The sequence below is a fragment of the Malania oleifera genome, chromosome 8 (genome assembly GCF_029873635.1).
Source record: "Malania oleifera isolate guangnan ecotype guangnan chromosome 8, ASM2987363v1, whole genome shotgun sequence".
Classification (NCBI taxonomy): domain Eukaryota; kingdom Viridiplantae; phylum Streptophyta; class Magnoliopsida; order Santalales; family Ximeniaceae; genus Malania; species Malania oleifera.
This window is the reverse complement of record NC_080424.1, coordinates 3958975-3981444: the sequence shown is the minus strand read 5'-3', so window position 1 is coordinate 3981444 and position 22470 is coordinate 3958975. Positions and strand designations below refer to the sequence as shown.

The 22470-nt window shown below is 38.3% G+C and overlaps 1 protein-coding gene across 2 annotated transcripts; it reads right to left on the bottom strand.

The window, feature by feature from the left end:
- Window positions 1-1735: 1735 nt before the first annotated feature.
- LOC131162550 (probable glucuronosyltransferase GUT1) lies at window positions 1736-22239 on the bottom strand. 2 transcript variants are annotated; one of them, XM_058119153.1, is made up of 8 exons: window positions 21780-22239; window positions 21463-21609; window positions 20894-20958; window positions 9674-9743; window positions 8613-8831; window positions 2357-2500; window positions 2121-2256; window positions 1736-2031 (listed from the first exon to the last, which is right to left on the bottom strand). In XM_058119153.1, the coding sequence occupies exons 1-8, from the start codon at window positions 22134-22136 to the stop codon at window positions 1802-1804; spliced, it is 1368 nt and encodes a 455-aa protein (XP_057975136.1). In that variant the 5' UTR covers window positions 22137-22239; the 3' UTR covers window positions 1736-1801. The 2 variants fall into 2 exon arrangements, with proteins under 2 accessions (XP_057975136.1, XP_057975137.1); XM_058119154.1 differs by having other exon boundaries at window positions 2360-2500; window positions 21780-22228.
- Window positions 22240-22470: the final 231 nt, after the last annotated feature.

Below are 22470 nucleotides of genomic sequence, written 5' to 3'. Positions count from 1 at the left end.
TTTGTGGGCTGGGTGGCACAGCCTGAAACACTCAGAATCATAATTGAGTTATTACCAATCCTGGCCTGACACGTGCCATCCGTTGACACTAGGCACTGCTGTGTGGGCTTTAGGGGCGAGCATTTGGTTATGAAAAATTTCAGTTAAAAAATCTTGTTAATCAAATCAAATGGAACTAAAAATATATTAACTGAATTCAAAACGAATTGAACCAAATTTTGATTAAATTGGTTAACCAATTTTAATCGATCTAATATATATATACATATATATATATATATATATATATAAATTATATGTATAAAATTTTAGTATATGTATGGTCTATAAAATATACATACAATTTTAGTATATATAATACATAACATTATGAATTATATTAAACACTAAAAATCAAATCAAAAATTGAAAATTGAAACTCAAAATTTTGTAAAATAAAAACCGAATTCAGACTAAATAAATTTTTTATCAAACAGAACCGATTGAATTTATTTAGTTAATTTGGTTTTGTTTGAATAATGTTCCCTATCTGTGGGAGATGGGAAGGCATATGATGGGTGGAGAGACCAAAAGGGACCCCAATTTTATTCTCCATTTTTATTGTTGTACACGGGCTTGTGATGGTTACAAACCCATGATAAATAGTCTTGCTTTAAAAAAATCAAACCATTCACAAGTAGTTCGGAAGTTTGACTCAATAAGAGCTCATTTAAAGTGGACATTATCGATTCTTAAATCAATTTTGAGATTTATTCAATAATTAAGTTGACTTCAAATTTGGCCCATTTTGCCTCATGGGCAGCTTGCTAAATGCTTAATTGAACTCGTTTAAAAAGCTCAAATTACGTAATTAGGCTAAAAGCAAGGGTTATCTAGGTGTAGACTTATTTAGTTTAACTCCATAACCTAAATTCAATGATAGGATCAAGGTCATAGGTTGGTTTGGCAGGGAAAAAGAACTTCTAAGGTAATATTAGTAAGCACCCCCTTTTGCCTAAAACACTCTAGAGCCTCTAATTTGAGGTTGCCGAAAAGCTAAACCGTTCAAGAGCAATTCACCTGCACGACTTAGTAAGGACTCATTCATTTGCATGAATGAACAAACTGAACATGTATATTCAAAGCTTAGCTTGAACTCCACTCAAATTCAAAGTTAGTTAAAAATGATTATAAATAAATTTGAGTATGGTAAAATTTGAGCCAATTCGCTTGTTTGCAGCCTTACAAATAACATCATTCATGGGAGATGTTAGGAATGATTTCCTTGAGCATACCAATTTAAGGCCACCATATAATGGGATAGATTCACATAAAGTGTTAAAGGTTACAGCTGCAACAATTTCATGGGCTAGACTTGACTATGAACTTTTAACCTATGTTTGCTCCAAGCCATGCATCACAATTGTAGCATAGGCCATATAAGAGAGGTTAAAGTATAAAAACTTAAAAAATACAAATGCATCTCAAAGAACCTATAAAGTTTCATTAGGGTAAGTGGATAGCTATCTTTTTTAAGTTCTGTAGTCATTAATCCATCTCTTAGTTTTAAGTTCACTCAAGGCCTAGCAATACGACCATGCATAGAAAATAAAGCCAAATCTCTCACTTTACCATGCCTACACTATAATTACTTGTTAATTATGTGTAAATAAATAAATAAATATTCAAGTTGTTGTGCTAATTATATTTTTGAGCAACTCAATAAGCATGGCTAAAATTTAACAGAAGGTAACCATTGATGCAAATTTCAAAAAAATTGGAATTGACTATAAAGAAGGGATAATTTCACAAGCGAGAACATTTAAGGCAATGGCATCGGAGGCTTCCAGTTATGGAATTCAACCAAGTTTCTATTTACAATTGATGCATTGTGCAGCCAGAATGTTTCAGTCGACTGGTGGAATTGCCTCACTTTTCTCTGTAGTTCCCACATAATTCCAAGCATTGCAGAACAAGGCTCCGATTCTGAACCATAAACCCACATACACCTTACCTGTTTGCCCCGGGATATCATCCCATTTATGTCTTCATCTGAGAAGCAAAATCAAAGTTGTGAGTGACAAACACTACGGCTTATGATGAGCAAAGTGCATAATGTAAATGAAGGGTTTAATTTTGACCTGGTATTGATTCCAAGTACTCCAGTAGCTGGGGGCCTATGCGACTCCAAGGCCATTTGATTGATATCTGACTGTAGTCAACGACATTTTGGAAAGGCAATTCCACTTGATCCGACAATATCACCGGCACACACTCCTGCACAGGGAAATAGTTGCTTTATATATCAATTGGTTCATTCTGTCAAGAGAGAGCGTGTGTTTGTGTGCATGTGTTGCATGAGAGGAGGGAGAGAGACCACAAAATATGATTCATAGAAGCGAAGAGTCCATGATGACTCCCCGCGTGGTGCTAGGCAGAACTTGGCATTGCGCAGATGCTTAAAGTATTCCATCCTTCCCAACTTGTCGGGGCCACTGAACTTCAACTCTGGAGATTCCAACTGTTGATAATATCAGGATGCATATTCTTCAAATGGACATTTAATGAACATGAATATAAATTTTTTTTTTTAACAAAAAAAAAAAAATCATAATTGGATGATTGGAAATACTGCAGGTCACAGTTTGAGGGAATGTCATGCACATAAACCAAATGAATGATCAATCCAAAACCTAGGAAAGAAATAAAATGAAATCAGAATGAATAATTTCTGTATTTCTTGAATAACTTGTACAAGGTCAATACACAATATTTAAAATACACTAGGGAATTCTAAATATGGAAACAATCTCCTAAAAGAATTTCTCTCAATAATATACAATCCTCCACATAAATACCTTCCTAAATTCCTCCAAGAGACTTGAGATTTCTACACTCCCCCTCAAGTTGGAGTATAGATATTGATCATATCCAACTTGCAGATGAAATCATTAAAGCTTTGTCTGGCTAACCCTTTGGTAAAGATGTCTGCTATTTGTTCCTTAGTAGGTACATAAGTCATACAGATGGTTCCTTCTTCAACCTTCTCTTTGATAAAGTGTTGATCCACTTCTACATGCTTAGTCCTGTCATGTTGAACTAGATTGAGAGAAATACTGATGGCTGCTTTGTTGTCACACTAGAGTTTGATAGGGATTTCATCGGGATCTGTAATTCTTCCAAGAGCTTCTGTAACCATAGTCCTTCACATATCCCTTGTGCAAATGCCTTGAATTCAGCTTTAGCACTACTTCGAGCCACTACATTCTATTTTTTACTCCTCCAAGTCACCAAAATTCGCAATACAAAGGTGCAATAACTAGCTGTAGACCTTATGTCTTCTGCTGATCCTGCCCAATCTGCATCTGTGAAAATTTCTACTTCCTTGCTTTCACATTTCTTGAAGAAGAGTCCTTTGCTCAGAGAGCCCTTGAGGTACCTGAGGATTTTGTACACAACATCTAGGTAAGTCTTGTGAATGCATGTATTGGCTTACCACACTTACACCAAATGCAATGTCGGGTTTGGTATGAGATAGGTAGATTAGTTTACCAACCAATCTTTCCTACCTCTCCTTTCCAACTGGTATTCCGCAGTCTTCAACCCTTTTTATTGCTTCAATTGGAGTTTCACTAGGTTTGCATTTAAGGATGCCAATTTCTGTTAAGAGATCAAGGATATACTTTCGCTGAGAAACACTGATACCCTTTTTTGATCTAGCATTCCATTCCCAAGAAGTACCGCATTTGTCCTAAGTCTTTAACTTCAAACTCAGCAGTTAGGACTTTCTTCAATACTGTATCATCTCCAATTAAAATTATATCATCAAAATACACAATCAGAATTGTTTTCATACCACTTTTAGAATGTTGAGAATATAGTGTGATATGATTGCCCTTGTCGATGTCTTTAGTTCTTTATCACCTTCACAAATCTGTCGAACCAAGCTCTAGGAGATTGCTTAAGGCCACACAAGGACTTCTTCAGTTTACAAACTCCGTTTTCTTCACTTTTTTTTTACTGAAACCTGGTGGTATCGTCATGTAGATTTCTTCTTCTAACTCGCCATTTAAAAATGCATTCTTAATGTCGAGTTGCTATAATGGCCAATCTAAGTTGGCTACCAAGGACAAGAGGACCCGAACCGTATTCAATTTTATCACTGGTGCAAATGTCTCCGTGTAGTCAATGCCATTGGTTTGTGTAAACCCTTTTGCAACAAGTCTGACTTTATATCATTCAATTGTCCCATCAGCTTTATATTTCACTATGAAGACCCATTTGCAGCCTACTGGCTTCTTCCCTTTCGGCAAATTCATAGCGTCCCAAGTTCCATTTTTTTTTTTCAGGGCCCACATATCCTCCACTTCCCTCCATTCAGGAATCTCCAGGGCTTCGTGGATATTCTTTGGAATTTTTATCTTGTCAAGGTTAGAGGTAAAAGCACGATACCCTGTAGACAGAGTTTTATAAGACATGTATTTTGACCAGGGATATAAAGTACATGACCTAGTTTGTTTTCTGACTATAATGGGTAAATTGATGTCATCAGGTGCAGACTTATCAGAAGGAAGCTCACGGCCATCTATTACCTGATCGGGATTGGGCATGGACTCATGGTTTCTTGGAGCTATCACCGGTTCCAACTCTCTTGGTGCCTTAGGTATGAGATTCTCCCTGTTCTTTGTTTTTTGGTTTCTTGAGTAAACAAGTATTTCCTTGTTATTTTGTTTTTCTGCATCACCCCCCGAGTTTAAGTGATCTTTTGCACATGACAGTTCAGGAAATGATGTAATGGGAGACTCAGTATATGACACAAATTCAACAAAGAGAAATCAAAGAACCGATCTTCACTCCACTTCTCACCCTGAAGAGAGGGCTTTTGGAAGTAAGGAGTGGTTTCAAAGAATGTGACATCAAGGGTAACAAACAATTTTTTTGTGACAGGATCATAACATTTGTAGCCTTTCTGAGTGGGAGAGTAACCAATAAAAACACACTTAATGGCATAAGGATCCAATTTATCCTGATTGTGAGCATGAACATGTACAAATGTAGTACACCCAAAAATTTTCAGAGAGAATGGAGTGGAGCCGAGAGTTGGAAAAACATTCTTGCAATTTCTCGAAAGGAGTGGCAAAAGAAAAAAATTTGACTAGGCATTTGATTAATGAGATATGTAGCTATTAAAAATGGCATCGCCTCGAAAATATTTTTTTATATTTGAAGTGAACATCAATGTCTGAACTACTTCAAGAATATGCTTATTTTTGCGTTCGGCAATCCCATTTTGTTGAGGGGCATCCAAACGGGAACTTTGATGAATAATTCCATTTTCTTGAAGATAATATCCCAAGATATTATTGAAATATACTGTACCATTGTCAGTACGTAAAATTTGAATGTGAGTTTGGAATTGTGTTTGAATCATAAAGTGAAAACTGACAAAGATAGAACAGACTTCAGCTTTATCTTTCAACAAGTTGACCCAACAAATACAAGTATGATCATCAATAAAAGTAACAAACCATTTCGTGTAAGTATGATTAAGAGAGTGTGATGGCACCCATAAATCACTGTGAATTGTAGTAAGAAGTCTAGATGGTTTGTATGTGGACTTTGGAAAGGAGTTACGTTGGTGTTTTGCAAATTCACAAGTCTCACACTGAAATTTAGAAGACGTTTTATTTGAACAAATGGAAGGAAATAAACGTCTTAAGTATTGAAAATTTGGATGACTCATCCTAAAATGCCATAACAAAATTTCACTATCCCTAATAACATATGCTGAGTCACAAATAGCAATTTGACATTGTTCACTCACATTAGCCTCCTCAAAGTAGTACAGTCTCTCATACTCATACTCCTTAGCACTGCCATCGTCTTTCCCGATGATATGTCCCGAAAAACATAATGAGAGGGAAGAAATTTAGTAGAACAATTGAAATTCTTAGTTAACTGGCTAATGGATAATCAGTTGTAGGATAAATTAGGAACATGAAGAACAGACTCTAGTGTGATGGAGTCACAGAGTAAGATATTCCCTTTACTTGCGACAGACGAGAGTGATCCATCTGCAATTTTAGCTTTCAAATTTCCAGCACAAGGTGAATATGATGAGAAAATGTGATAGACATTGGTCATGTGGTAAGAAGCATCAGAATCAATAATCCAAGGAGTTTTGGATCTAGAGGTTATATTCAAGGCTTGCAAAAAATTACCTCTTTGGGCTAAAGACCCCGAAGAAATATTTGTGGAAGACGAAGCTTTGTAATAACTAAACGAGGTCTGGTCCGCCAACTGCCTCAACATTTTCTCATCAATCCCAATTTTGCCACGCAACACGGATCGATGGTTAGCGTTATCGGGAGAAAGCTTGCGTCGGATGTCAATGAGGCGGCGAAGGACCTGGTCGACACTACGCTTGTGAATGTAGAAGGCGGATGGTGTAGATCTGGGAGGTGTGGCCTTCGCCCTTTATGCGGATGCACATGTCGAGGCCGTTGAAGCGGTGGCGGCCGAGCAAGAGGATGGGTTCCAACGCCTTGTAGCGGTAGGACTTCTGGACCTTGACGTGAGCACTATGACCACCGAACTTCTTGGGCTCGCACTGCCGGGGATCGACAATGAGGAGGGTCCGGTTGTAGCGGACCAAGATGTCCTTGATCTCCTTCTTGGATTGCTTGTTGACGTATTTTTGGTAGAGGGCGACAAGGGCCTTGGCAATGCTCTGGCTGAGGCACTGGTCAAGACAGAGATGGCCAGATGTAGTGACAACGCCGGTGACAAAGAGGAATCCATGGAGTTCTCGAACCTTGTGGAACTCTGTTGGAGGACCTTGTGAGATTCAGAGGTCATCGAACCTCTACTTTGGCTGGCAGTTTCTGCCATTGATAGCTAGGTTTAATCTCCTAGCTCAGATACCATGAAATCATAATGAATAATTTCTGTATTTCTTGAATAATTTGTACAAGCCCAATACACAATATTTATAATACACTTGGGAATTCTAAATATGGAAACAATCTCCTACGACAATCTCTCTCAATAATATACAATCCTCTACATAAGTACCTTCCTAAATTCCTCCAAGATACTCGGGATTTCTACATGAAACTACATAAATATGCCAAGTCAAAGCAAATAAATCATTGGTTGAGTATAATTCCAATAAACGTCTACTTAGTTAGTTGGACCGCCGAACTAAAATGCAGTCAAATGCACCAATCCAGCCAAGGTAATTCAGCTTGAGGTTTGGTAATGCTGGCATTGCATTTTTAATTTTGATCACAAATAACAGAACCAGGACAAAATGAAAATACTTTACCTATTAGGTATAATTCCTATTTAACAGCCAACTTTGATACAATGTTTGTTAAAACCACTTTACCTAAAAGCTTAGTCCGTTAAGCTCTAGGCCAACAACGCATATCAAGCTTTAACATTCCCCAGCATGTGCAGCTCTATTGCATGTGGAAAGACAAATAAATGGGAAACAACAGCCATTTACTGGGAATAAGATAATTTTTAAACACCACAATAAGCATGGGCAACAAGACTGAAACCCAGATCCTCATGACAACCATAGCTTTGATATCATGTTGGATTATGACTTTATGAAAAAGCTTAAGCTGTTGGGTTTAGGGCCAACAACATATATCAAGCTTCAACAGTTTTTAATAGAAAAAGAAGGTTCGTTAAAGAGAGAAGAGAAAAGAGGACAAGATATCCTCCAACAATACAAGACAAAAACGAGTATGCTCTCCAAAGAATCAAAAAATAAAAATAATTACACCAGAGCGGCTCTCAAATCGTGCTGCAAATCACCCAGTGACATACCCCTAAAAACACCAAAAGGAAAAACTGATACATTTCACATAATCCTTCAAAAATAATTAGTAATAAATTCTATTCTCAGTGAGAGGTTGAAGCATCTGATATACATGTTTAGGATAGCATTTTCATAAAATTCCTCTTATTATATTTACAAAGTTACAACCACCTAATTTTTCACTAGTTCAAAAATAATATACATATAAATTTAATGTTAGCTTACTTGAATTAATGTCAATTTCAAATATCTAATTGTTCAACCGTCAACAATGTGAATTGTCGGCATATAATTGATTGATATGCCAAAATATAAGTTTTATACATTTGAATCAAATTACTAAATACTAAGGTGAAAATCATTTTATGCATAATATTATAATTAAAATTACATTATTCTCTTATACCTTTTATTACAATCATATCCAGAAGTTTGTTCAATATTTTTGCAATTTATTTTAATTTTTTTTTAAAATAGGTTTTAAATTCCACACAATTGCATATTACACAAGCCACTTATTAGTGTTCTTCAAGAACCAAAAAAGAGGTTAAAACTGAAAATTTTTTTTGTGGCTTTCACTTGCCATTGGTGCAATTAATGCTTCATAAGTAGTGCACCACAAAGAACATCTCTGAGTCTGGAAAACTATAATAAATTATAACCAAATCCTGCATATATGCTAAAACAGTAGAATTGGATGTCGAACCTTATAGTTATAGATGCATAGAAGCCAAAACTAATTGACATTCTACCAATGATAACCTCCATTTAGAGAAATATGATATCATAGAATAAGACATACCTTATCTGGAAATTGCTTTGCAAGCTCCACCAATTGAAGACGGCCAACCTTCCCTTGTGCTCGACCTAAGAAGTTTGCCAAGTACTTCCTCTTTGAAATAGGCAAGGGCTGGACAAGTGTCGAACCAGATCTAGTCATCCCATCATCAACATTTCCAGGGATGATGATATCTTTCCATGTATTAAATGCACTTGTGTCCCGCTTATCAGTACGATCCCCCTACACAAACATATGCAGAACATTCTGTCATACAATGAGCTTACAGGAAATTCAATTTGCAAGCAACACACTACTACAATGGTAATAATTTCCCTGAAGAGGAACTTTTAAGGCATGTCATACAAAACAAGAAGGGAAAGCAGGGCAACACCACTCTTCAGTAATTGGGAAATGCTAGGGACTTGGGTATTAATTTATATTAGCAGAATGCTACAATAACAATATGAATAGTTCTCTGGTAAAACATCTCAGGATAGTTCTTCTCATTGTGAGGTAATAAAATAACTAGTTCATACTCAGCACAAAAACAGTATTCAAGCTGCCATTACATTGGTGAAACCTTTCAACACATTTAATGCATATTCCAAACCCAAGACACCCAATCCATGGGCTACCAACCACTTCAATGCTGGTTTACCGAAATTGTCCTCACATATAACAGAAAATTCTAACTATTAACGACTACTGAGAGTTTGTTCCATAATATTCTCTCCATCAAGATCAGGGGCAATATTTATCTTTTATCCACTTTTTTTGGCTTTTGTACAATTTTATGATTCCCTTAATCCCTTGTGATTAAATCCAAATGTTTGTGAATACCATACATTATAGTGCATCATGGAGAAGGATGAAAAGCTTCACCACTGCTTTTTTGTACTTTAAAACTAGTGTTAAGATCAAGCCCATGGTATCAAATTCTGTGACATAAGGGGAATTCTGTCAGTATAATTATTTTGTACTTTTCTGTTAGTGGGATCAAACTTAAATGATCTGAGAGCAACATCAATCATGTTCCAAAACAAAAGCATGTAATGTCTGTTATTATGTAAGCATGGTGGTACCTCGGGAGTAAGAATTATGGAACGATTCAGGTATGTGGCCCATGACTTAAACAAGTGAGCTCCGGCACCACTGCAATTGAGAGGAAGAAAGCAACATATGCATCAAATAACAAGAAAGGCATATTAAAGTTCCATAAAACCCACAGAAAAAAATATTCTAGAAGCAATTATATTCATACAAATACACCTACACTCTCCCCCAGTAACAAGCATTGCAAATAAATTTTTAATAAAAGAGTGACACAAGTCTTTATGCTATCATTATACGGCACAGATCCTTCTATAATTCTGACATGTCCATGTTATCTTTGTGTCAGACATATACCGGCACTCCTCGGAAACTCCACCAACACGCAGCTGGTGCTTCATAAATGCGTCCACAATTTCAATATGTGTTTTTAATTTTAGACATTGTCAGGACACTTTCATAAACTAATTGAACACTCTTATAATACTTCCCCAACATAATTTAGACATAATAATACACAATCATATGGCTTTCTTTTATTCATTTTTGAAAATCATAAGGAGAGAGAAAAAAACCACCAAAATGCCAATTTTTTCAAAATATTAATATAAACTTGACAAAAATTTACAATTGAATAAGAGATAGATTGAAACTTTATAATAAGTTAAAAAGGAGGATGAAGATGCATATGTAATTATACAGGATTATATACAAGTTAATATGAATGTTAAAAACCTAATATCTTATCTTGTTATATTCTAATAACATTATTTAATTAGCATGCCGCTGCCATATTGCGCCATATGTTTTTAGGTGTTGTTGCATTGCCATTGTCCTTCATGTTTCATAGTGCAGTCATGATAGTCTCTTCTTCTTACTTGATAAAGTAATTGTGGATCTAAAAAAGGTGACCTAGCGATGTAGGAGAAGAAAGCTGAATGTTAAGAGACTAATTTAGAAGACCTGGATCAAGAGTTGTTCTGTTTAATCAATTAGTGATTATGGCTATTTTGGGGCTGGTTTGTAATATATGTGTATTTTAGGGGTTCTTGTAATTTCATGTATCTTTAGGGGTATATGTGCAATATCTTGTTATGGGCGTTCTTATAAATAGGGCATGGAATCATGCAAGGGTTAGGCTTTTGAACAATTTGCATTGAATTGATCACGTGACTCCACCCCCCCCCCCCTCCACCCATCTCCCTCTCTTCTTTCTTCTTCTTCCCCTTCTACCCTCTCTCTTTCCCAAATAATGTGTCGGTTATAATTCCATGATGCTGTCTGACATCATTTGGTATCATAGCCCAACCATGATCACACCATTCTTCCATTTTCAATTCTTCTCTTCTTCATTCTCTCTATCTATCTCTCTCTCTCTCTCTCTCTCTCTCTCTCTCTCTCTCTCTCCCTGTTTCTGCTCTGACTTCTGTTCTCTCTCTCTCTCTTCTCCACTCTGTTCAATTCTCAGCGCTGTTCTGCAATTCTTTTTTCCTCTCCCTTATTCTTCCTCCTTGTCTTCTTCCATCTCCTTCTCTTCCTTACTTCTTTCTCTCTTATTCTCTGATCTTCTGTTAACTTTCAGCCCCTTATTCTCCATATGCGGTATTGAAATTTCGGCAGAATCCTCAAACTTCTCTTCTCCATCTCTGAACCGTCTTTTCTATTCTAAGCCTCTACTCAGTCTTGCTGTGTTCTCCTCTTCTCCTTTCTTCTTCTTCTTCTATTCCCATTCTACATCAATTACCAGTCCAAGATTGCAACAAGAAAAAAAAAAAAAAAAAAGCAAATTCCAACCAAAACTGCAGTTGTGCCACTCATTTTTTGAACACCACTTTCTGGAAGAATTCCATGACACCACCTGCACCATCGAAAACAGAAACTGCTGAAAGCCCTGCCTGCAAAATTTCATCATCGTTCGAGCACGTGTGTGGTCCCACGCTCTCCCAGAAGAACTCCCAGCCATCAACCTTCCAAAATCCCTAGCTTCCTGTTTTTTTCAAATCATCCTGCCACTACCAAACCATTGAACTTGGCACCCTCTGATCTACCTTCATGCCAAACTCATAACCGGGAAGTCACCGCTGGTGAGTCACGCGCCAGTGACATGCACGTGGGGAAAATTTCCCCTGCTCTGCAACTTCCTAATGCTTCACACTTTAGTTTGGTTTTTCCTGAAAAAATAAAATAATTTTTTTTTGAAGAATTTCAAGAGACTTGATCATCAAGTTTGGTACTAATTTTGAGGGATCCATCAGTGCTGCCAGCATCAAACTCAGGCCAAATTGTTGTCATTTGTAGAAGGTTGTTGCATCAATCAAGCAAGGGCTTTCGAAGAGTCCAAGTTCATTGCTTTTTATGTGTGATCATCCAATTTTTCAAAATTCAAGGCTGAATTTTTTTCCAAATGTACGAAATTTGATGCAGAAGCCAAACCACGGGTAGACCCTTGTTGGAGATTAATTCAAAAGAAATGGATCAAGGGTTGTTCTGTTTAATTAATTGGTTTATTATGCGTCTTTAGTTAATTTAGTAGTAGGATTATGGGTATTGGGTGTTTATTATATTTAGGAGTTCTTTTGTGATTTCATATATCTTTAGGGGTATACATGTAATATCCTGTAATAGGCTTTCCCATAAATAGGGTGTGAAAGCCATGTAAAAATTAGGTTTATAATGAATTTGAATAGAAGTGAACGTGAGATTTTCGCCACTTGTATCTCCTTTCTCTTCTTCCTTCTTCCCTTCTCCTCTCCTCTCTCTCTCCCCCCGAAATTATGTGTTGGCTGTAATTCCATGATGCTGTCCTGCATCACCTAGCAATTGTAAATTGTAATCATTCCATGACCTTGACATTTATAGGTGAAAGAGATGCCCAAAGTGTGCACAGCATGTGTGCATGAGAGAGAGAGAGAGACAATTATTTTACTCGGACATCGTGATAATATATTCAATGTTGACCACTAAAATTTCCAAGTCAAATTGCATTTGACAAGAAGCTATAACAATCAGTAGTTTTGGCCGAAAATTCAACATGCGCCAAATAACTAGCAGCCAAAAACACTGAGAATATCAGACGCTCGGCATCCATGATATTAAGTATCCAAATCAAGTCAGATAAGCCCAATGACAAAAATTACATGCTCAACGACCAGAAGTTTTCAGCACTACAAATTCTTATTTTCCAGTGTGATCAGCACTACAAATGCAGTTTAAAGATTTTACAACCTAGTTCTCTGTTCAATCAAACACTACCTTAGCTAGGATACAAAATCTCAGTCAATTTTTTCCCTACAGCTTAGCATGGTATCAACGCTTTGGTTTTCAAGAGGTCTTCAGTTCGAACCTCAGCACCCCCATCTTTTTTCTGCTATTTTCTGTCATCTGTTTAGCTATGTTCCCACATGCAATAGGCTTGCACATCAGAGGGACCATTGTTCGATATATAGTTTGTCCATCCCATGACAGATTCAACTTTTGGAGTAAAATGCTAACTTAACAAGTATGATAAACTTTCCTTTTTGTTTTTGTATAGGTAAAGAAAATTGCATCACTAAGTGTTACGGTCCGACTATTTTCACACCATTGTGAAGGGCCGTGCAGCGCTAGCTAAAACACTCTTGCTTAACTAGCCAGCCTATCGTTTACCAATATTCATCCACGAAACACTTTCAATAACATTCATTCAAATAGCAGCGGAAACAGTAATCAATTCATGAAAGCCGTGGCAAGCAAGCAGTATACATTGAAACAAACGTAATTCATTAACAACACCTCCGTTGACATCGTGTGTTTAGCGGGGGAGGCAAGTAAGCTAAACACATTGACAATAGCTAGTGAGTTTTACAATGACTGATGAACACTCACCCTCCCCCTAAAGAGGTTTTTATGTAATTATCATCCAGGCATTAGGAAACATCAAAGTGACCGAGGAGTCATACTGCCTTATTTGGCATACAAAGACACTACTAGCAGAAAATAACCCTACACTAGTATTTACATGATGGAAACTCATCCCAAGCACACGCGATAAGCGGTCACGGGCAAGCATAATGCTCTGAACAAGCTTAGCTCGTGACATTCTTCCCCACTTATGCGGTCGACGTCCTCGTAGACTTTGGTGGTAGGTACACTTCAAGTTTGTCCACGAACGGTTGAATATCTTCCGCAGAAATTCAGTTGATTTCTTTGTCATCAAGGCATTTCCACTTCACTAGGAACTTCTACCACTTCTTCCTTGAGGATATGAACTTTCTGTCTGCAAGGATCACTTCAACGTCATGTCTGCCAGGTTGCACTGTCTTCAACTCTGCTCTGTTGGACTGACTTCGCTCAGGTCATTGGTGTTGGCATTGAACGGCTTAAGGCAGCTGACATGAAACTGCGGTCTTCTCCCCTGATCTGCCCACTTCTTCATCTGCTTAGAAGCTTTCTCCAGATTGGCTCGAGCAAACTCTGCATTTTGTCTCCATTCTCTGGTGAAGATGTGTGCCTTGGGACTCTTTTGTTTGTATGGCTAGCCCACTGTGTGAGGTAACAGCGGCAGCTGGCCTATAACAAGCTCAAAAGTGCTCTTGTTGGTTGTTGAGCTCCTTTGGACATTGCCACAGAATGGAGCCACATCAAGTAATTGCACGCCATTCTTCTGGTTGCCGTTGAAAAAATGGCACAAGTACTCTTTCAGTAGCTCTCTGAATCTCTTCATCTGTCTGTCTGTGAAAACTCGAAGAGATGTCAAGATGTGACCTGAATATTCTGAAAAACTCTATCAAGAAGTTGTCAGTGAACATTAAATCTCGGTCACAAATAATAACTTGGGGAACACCCCAATGTTTCACAACAGTCACAAAGAACAATAGTGTCGTCTCCTCTGTCGAACAGTACTTTGGTGCGGCCCTGAAAGTATCATACTTCTTCTGCTCCCCCTTGTCTTGTTGGCAAGTGAGACAAGTTTTGGTATAATCAACCACATCATCCCGCATGTGCGGCCAATAATACCTTCCCAGTAGTCCTATCATTGTACTCATTCTCTGCGAATACCCCTCAAAGAACTTCCTGCGGTATCTAGTAAGGCCAAGAAAGGAACGCAACTCTTTCACAGTCGTGGGGATCTTTCGTTCTTGAATCATCCTTACCTTCTCCATACCCCTCCGCATACAACCTTGTTCAACCACATGACCAAAGAATTTGTTGCTCCACTGAGCGAAAGAACACTTCTCTTTCTTCACATCCAGACTGTTTCCCCTTAGCCTGTCGAACACCTTCCGTAGATGCTCTTCATGTTTCCTCTGAAACAACACCGATGCTCCCAACGGTGTTTTGGAAGGGCGAACACATTCTGCTTCCAATTCATCAAGTTGTTTCCCCAACTCTACTATCTCTTGAGGCGCAATCCGACATGGCCCTTTAGCAGGTGGTTTCACTCTTGATAACAACTTGATTTCATGCTCCACAGTCTGTCGTGAAGGCAAATTGTGAGGTAGCTTATCCGGCAACACCTCCTTATCCTCATCCAACACCGCTTGGATGGTCGTGGGCACCAGCTCTTGGCCTACTTCTTTGTCTATCATCATCGTGGCTAGACGTGTTTGCTCACCCTGACCCAATCCCTCATTGAGTTGTATGGCTGAAAGGGACTTCCCGTCGTCTCCTTTCGTTGCAACGACTTGCACCGTGCACGAGTGATCTCCCATCAGACACAGGGAACCAACCGAACGCATCAGCATTGCCCTCGTCCCCTTAGGAACTTCATTCCTAGAATGACTGGAAAGTTATCCAATGACACCATTTTGAAATTCGCATGACCTTCCCACTGTCCAAGCTTTACAGCCACTTGCTTGGCTACTCCCAGAGTAGGCTAGGCTACAGAGTTAACTGCTTTCATGCGTCTTGTATCCTTCTCTAAGGATAAGTTGAGTCTCCATGCTTCCAACTGCGAAACAAAATTATGAGTAGCCCCATATTCACCATAGCGCGGCTACTCTTCCCATTTATCTTCAAGTCCACAAACATTAACCCTTTTGCTCGTGTAACTTTCGGTGCTTTTGCCTGCTTTTTCAATGCACTCGCCAGCCGCACTGAACCCACCCTCAGGGCATGATTCTCTTCCTCCTCGCTTTCCACCCGTTTTCCCGAAGTAGAAGCTTGTAAGGCTTTGAGTAATCCCTTGTGTTGACACTCACTCACTCTATGAGGTCCTCCACACAAGTAGCACGACATTTAACTCTTCCCCTTTCCATTGGGTGTGTTGAACCCTTGAGATGACGAAGCTTCCTTTGAGGTTGATGATTTAGTGTCAGCTCCCCCACTCTTGGGTTTGCCTTTCTTGAAAAACTTTCCACTATTTCCCTCTTTGCCAAACCGTTTAGATGAAGCGGTATCATCACCAGCGTAGTCAGTCAAGCGTTCTGCAGCAGCTTGTGCAGTTGACAAGTCTTGAACCCTTGGCCTATGAAGTTCTGTTCTTGCCCACGGTTTTATCCCCTCAAAAAAATAGTACAACTTGTCCTTCTTCGACATATCCCGAATATCTGACACTAAAGCAGAAAATTGTTTCACATATTCCCTGTTCGATCCCGTATGCTTGAGATCTCTTAGTTTTCTCCTTGCATTATACTCAACATTCTCAGGAAAGAATTGGTCCTTGAGCTCTCTCTTCAAGTCTGCCCAACTATCAATTACACAGCTTCCATTTTCAATTTCTCTATACTTGGTACGCAACCATAGTTTGGCATCACCAACCAAGTATATGGTTGCAGTATTCACCTTTGCTTGTTCTGAGGCCATCCTCACAGCGCGAAAGTACTGCTCCACATCAAACAAAAAGTTCTCTAACTCCTTGGCATCCCGAGCACCCCCATATGTCCTGGGTTCTGGTACCTTGGTCTTGCTAACTCCCTGAGTGTTGGAGTTCCCCATAGCAAGAACCATCAGATTCACCTTTGCATCCAGATCAGCCATCCGCGACTGAAGAGAGTCACATGTGTAGCATTTTAACTTATAAAATTCCTTGATAATCAATACAATATCCATAGAATAGGACAGATAAAAAATCTGCTATAATCCAAAAACTTGCACAGTGCAAGTCTTAGTAACATGTAAACTCAGCTAATATATGACGCAAGCAAATATCAAGTCAATCTTTGTTCTAATGTCGCCAATGACGTTGACTAGCCACTAAGCTCCCTTATGCTAAACAATTACTAAATGCCTAAAAAGTTTGTTCACTCTTAGATATTGTATTGGTCCCAACTTTGTCATGCCTCAGGGAAGAAGAACACAAGAATGCACTTGTAGGGGCTAATCACAATCAAAACTCTCTTGTTCGCTGCTCACAAGATCCAAAGGTTCATAATGTAATAAGTCTCCCTCGACTCTATCTCTTTCACTATATGAAAGGATTTCCTTTTAGGGCATTGCTAAGATACATGACCCTTTTCACCTTTTCCCCACCCCCCGTAGCATTCTATATAGGGCTTTTTTGGTTGGCGGGCTTCCACATGCTTTGGGAGACTCGAGATAGATGTAGCTTTCCGATCACTATGTTATGTCACTTTTTCCAACTATCCTTTATAAAGATGAATTCCTTTTCTACATCATTGGCATAGGACCAGATTTGAGATGGTTCTAGCTTTCAGATCCCCATGATTTGTCACTTTTTCCAACTACCTTTCATATAAAAACAATTTCTTTTCTACATCCTTGGCAAAGGACTGGATTCAAAGTGTCAGTAGTTGAGCTTGATTTCCTCCTATGGACCTGATGACCTCCTTTCATCACTCATCAAATTGACATCAAGCAAGGTGGTAGTGATATTCTCGTGAACACATGTCAACGTCATTGCCATGTTGAGTCAATGAACACTAGGAGTGACTTCTCAAGCATAGTTGATCGGGCATAAACTTCTTAACCAACATCTCTTTCATTTGGATCCACTAGGTTATAGGACCCTCAACTCAATTCCAGTGCTCTAACTCAATATAATACCACCAAGTGTTGGCATAACCCTTTTAATAAGTTATGGTGAGGTTAATTTTATCCTAAACTTGAACACCGTAGTAAACCAAGATGTTCTTCAACTGGATAAATCAATCATAGAGTTCATCTAGCTCACCATCCTCATTGAAGTTGGACAATATGACATTGATTCCTAAGTCACAACATAGATTATGATGATTAAAGTTACCTATGTGTAAGTCTAAGGTCATGGGCGCCCATCTTTCAAATCAACCACATCTCGTTCAACACCATGGTTTTACAGGTACAACCTAGGCTAGCTCACAGCTAGTCTTGTGGTTAACGAAGGACAATCATATTTTCTAATTTCTGTGGTTTTTTTTTTTGGGGGCTTGGGGTTGGGGTTTCTTAGGGTGGAAATAGAACATGTTAAGCTTGTAGTGGGTTGTGTTAGATCATAAGTGGTTAATAACAATCTAGGCTTAAATTGGAAGGGCCAAATGGGTTGGGATTGGCCTAATGAAGGGAAGAGAGGATTAGGTAACCAAGATGGGGTCAAAATACCTAAGTATTTTGTGTGAGGATCTCACAATTAAGGGAGAGAAGAAGACTTTCTCACGATCTGAATTAGAGGCAACAAAATTTGGGCTCGACTCATAATGGGTTGGGTTAGATAGAAGGGGGTCAATAAAAATTTGGGTTTTAACTCTTTGATGGGATCGATCAAATGGATTGGACAAACAAAGAAGAAAAGCAATTGAAGAAACAAGGCAACCACAATAGGCTTCAAAGCAAAACAATCAATTACAAATAATTCCATTGGCATTTCTATTATAAAAATAAAAGGATAAACGACATTAATTAATATGTGACATAAATCCTAATGACCTACCCACTCATCAAACACATGGTGTTAAGCAAAACCCACATTGTATGACACCACCAGCAAGAACTGTGCATTGGCATTTCCCTTTCAACATTTCCAATAATCGACACCCTCAAAGGCTCTTGCATTTATTTCTCTGCAAACAATCCAAAACACAGCAAGATCAATGCATCTTGCATGTCCTTATCTTTTCTTCTGCGTTTGGAATCTGGCCAAGCTTGCAATTTGACTCCCACTTTTGCATTGTTTCCCAACTGAAGCACAAAGAGATGGACCAAACAGCAGTCTTCTCAGCTCTCATCAAGTTGCAGTGCAAAAGAAGGTGGTTAACTATCTCTTCCCATATCTTACAAAAGAAACATCTATTGATTATAGAGAGACCTTTCTCCATCAAGTAATCAACAGTGAGAATTCTTCCCCAATCTGCTTCCCAAGTGAAAAAGGCCACCTTTACAGGGATCTTAATTTTCCAAATAGCTCTCTAAGGGAATTTTGCACCTATTTCCCCCCTTCCTTCTACTTGATTCAAGAAAATAGGTGCAGAAAATTTTCTACATTTCAAATCACTGATCTGACTTTACCTCAAAGGTTAGGCATTCCCCTATCTCAGCTTCTCTAAAATTTCTTTTGAAAAACACAAGTTCCACTGAGGCCGGTCCCCTTTCCTCATTAAAATGCTGCTGATCAGAGCACTACTTTAATTTCTCAAAAACTAGATCCACTCTTGGGTTTTTAAATTTGGCACCAAGAGGCAAACACAATTATCAAGAAAGAGATCCCATCCTGCACCTCAAGATCCCAGCCAAAGCCTGGCAATTGTAAAAATGGTGTCCTAAGTTCATCTTTGAATCTTAAACAGCTTCAAAGGTCAGCAAGATATATTTAGGATTCAGAACATGCTCCTCTGCATCACAGACAAATTTTAATGTCGTCCACAGATAAAAATTATTAGATTCTGGCCTCTTCTCCCCTCTAATTAACCACTTTAAACTACAATCATTCCTCTTCAGCTTTCCTTAGGGTTTTACTAAGCATCTCCATCACCAAAATAAACAATAATAGGAAAGGAGATCCAGTTGCTTCAACCCCCTGCTTGAGGAGAAGAAAATTGGACTTCATTCACCAACACTAACTTCATACTTGCTATGCACCTCCACATCTAGGATCCTTATTCTCCCCATACACCATTCCTCAAAGAACGTAGAGAATAAACTCCCAGTTAACATGGTCATAGGCTTTTGTTCTATGTCAAGTTTGCAATTCACCCCTCGAACACCTTCTTTAATTCTTGGCATCTACCATTTCATGAGCAATTAGAGCCACATTAAAAGAATTTGCATGGCCTCTGCAAAGGCATACTGACTGCTGTCCACAAGCTTCCCAATGATCATGCCAACATGTTATCAAACATGTTGGCTAACAATTTGTATACATGCCTTATTAGACAGTAATATTTAAGCACTTGGGCTATACATTTCTTCAGGATTAATGCTATGAAACTTTAAATAGTTCACAAACTCCCAAGAATGATATTACCAGAAGAAAGCTACCATCTCCCCTTAATAACCTCTTACTGATGTCAAAGGAAAGCTAAAGTTAACCCATCAAGCAGATCTGGATCTTTGTCTCCAGTTAATAATCTAAAGTATCAAACATTTTATTTTTTTCAAATATAAGACATTTACCCTTCTTCATCAATGTCATAGTATCAATTTTCTCTAATACAGCCATCAAAATTTCAATAGCTCTCCCCCCTCCCCCCCAAACCACAGCTTTTCTTCAAGTGAGAAAAAAGCATTGACTTAGAGCAAATGGAGTACAAGAAAAATCTTCAACTATTCTTTTGAGGTGAGGCCAAGGCAACTATAACTTACTGGAGGGAGAAAAACAAAAGGATAATCATTAAAAATAAAAAGATACTGCATTTCTTAGTAGAAAGAACCACATATTTGACCAAAGTGTAGGAGGAGGTGGACTAAATGGCCTAACCTTATTTGAATGTGTGCTTCGCAGTTCTTGATTATGGACAGGATATTTTGGTAGTTACAAGCAGTGACAAAAAATAAGGAAAACATGTATTTGCGCATTTATTTATAGAATTTCCAAATTACTAATTTGTCCATCATGCAAAAACTTTATTTTAATTATGAATCAATGAAAGAAGAGGTACTTTCCTTGAATAATAGGGGAAGAAAAGGCAGAAGATGGAAAATAGCATCAGGTTCCTTTTTATTAACAATAGAAGTAAGTCATCATCCTAATCTTTTGAAGATGCATGGTTCAAAGTTGTTATTCCATGTTAATATCATATAACTTTCATTTTACAATGATATTACAATTGATTATAAGCATTTCTATATCGACATAATACTGGTCGCACAAGATATAAATAATTGAAATCAAATAAACAAACCTTGGGAATACAAATATATGGTTGCGACCACCAGACAGCCTGAAATATGGCATTTGGCTTAAAACCTGAAAGCAGAAGATAATGTGATCATATTGGACCAACTTACGATACATTTATGGAGAAAACTAGAATTCTGAACTAAAGCAATCAAATATGTCCTCCATAAGGTTGAAATCTGTAGCCCATTCTTGGGGTTCCTTTTTTTTTTTTTCTCTTTTGAACAATTTGACATGTGTAAATACTAAGAATGCTCTCCAGAGTCCCAAGTCCCAAAATTCTTTTTTTTTTCTTCCACCCCCCCCCCCCTTTATACTGTTAAACTCAACCATAAAAATTAACAAACACCAGTCTTCATGCTTCTCCAGTACATGGGCACACTCAAGAACCAACCAAACACAAACCGGATGTATCTAAAAGGCCAAATAACTGATACATTCCTGTTGAAAATACCACATAAAAATTTTATAACACATCTTAAATTACTGATCAGCTCATGTAACGAAAAATAGCAAGTTCTGAGCATTTCAGTAAATGGAATACAAAGATCCATCGATAGAAGAAACTCTTACCTTCACGAAGGACTGGTTAATCTCTTTATCATTCAGACCTCCCATCATCCGAACACACTTCACATACGTCGGCACAAAGAACATATCCGCTTCCTCTTTCTTTGTCGTCCGAAATCTTGATTTTAGAAGTAGCTTGTGAATTTTAACCTGCAATTGACAACAACATGAAAAATTAAAACAAAATCAATCAAATTTGACATCTAGAAAGCATAAAAAAGCGCACACGTGATCGGCACTGCCAAGAAAATGCAAAGAAAGAAACAACAATTTGAATGTGCATTAATACTTAGAAATCTCATAGAATGCAATCATCTAACCTGAGTACCCCACTGGCCTTTGACGCAGGAGTGGGGGGAGATGGTGCCGTCTCTGCCGTACAACAAGGGCTTCAAGCCATCGATCTCGTGCTCATCGTAGACGTAGATTTTAAGGGAGAGGTGAGTTCCATATCCTCGGTGGGGCCAGGAGACGGATCCGCCTCCGTCAGCGAACCGCAAGCGGTTGTGTTGGCCGGCGGAGGGGGAGGAGGAGCAGGGAGAGAAGGCATGGTCGAAGAGCCTGGTGAGAAAGAAGGTGGCGGCGACCAAGGCTAGGGCTCCGATCTGGTGGGTTCTGGTGCAGGAAGGCTGGTGGTGGAAACCCCTGTTTTTGTTGTTTACGCTTCCCGTCATCATCTCTATTTTCCACTCCCACCACTGCTCTGGTTGTGCTTGGTGTGGGAGTGGTACCCGCGGGGAAAATGGAGGGAGGGAAAACGTAGTTCGCCCGCGTCGTTTTACTAACAACGACACCGTTTATATTCTCAGTGAAATATAGATGTGACTTTCGTATTTTTCGTCCTTAAATTTAAAATTATATTAGATTTATATTAAATATAATATAAAATTTATCTCAAATTCATCTAAATTTAAATTCAATATCTGAAATTCATATTTTTAGTATAAAATTTATTTTTAATTCTTATCAATTTAAACAAAATATAAGACTATTTATGTGTTTAAATTTACA

Excerpts from the sequence above, each read along its gene's own strand:
- LOC131162550 (XM_058119153.1), bottom strand. The coding sequence starts at position 22,136 with ATGATGACGGGAAGCGTAAACAACAAAAACAGGGGTTTCCACCACCAG. Across the intron at positions 20,959-21,462 it reads TTAACCAGTCCTTCGTGAAG|GTTTTAAGCCAAATGCCATA; the intron begins GTAAGAGTTTCT and ends TTCTGCTTTCAG. Across the intron at positions 2,501-8,612 it reads CAAAGCAATTTCCAGATAAG|TTGGAATCTCCAGAGTTGAA; the intron begins GTATGTCTTATT and ends TATTATCAACAG.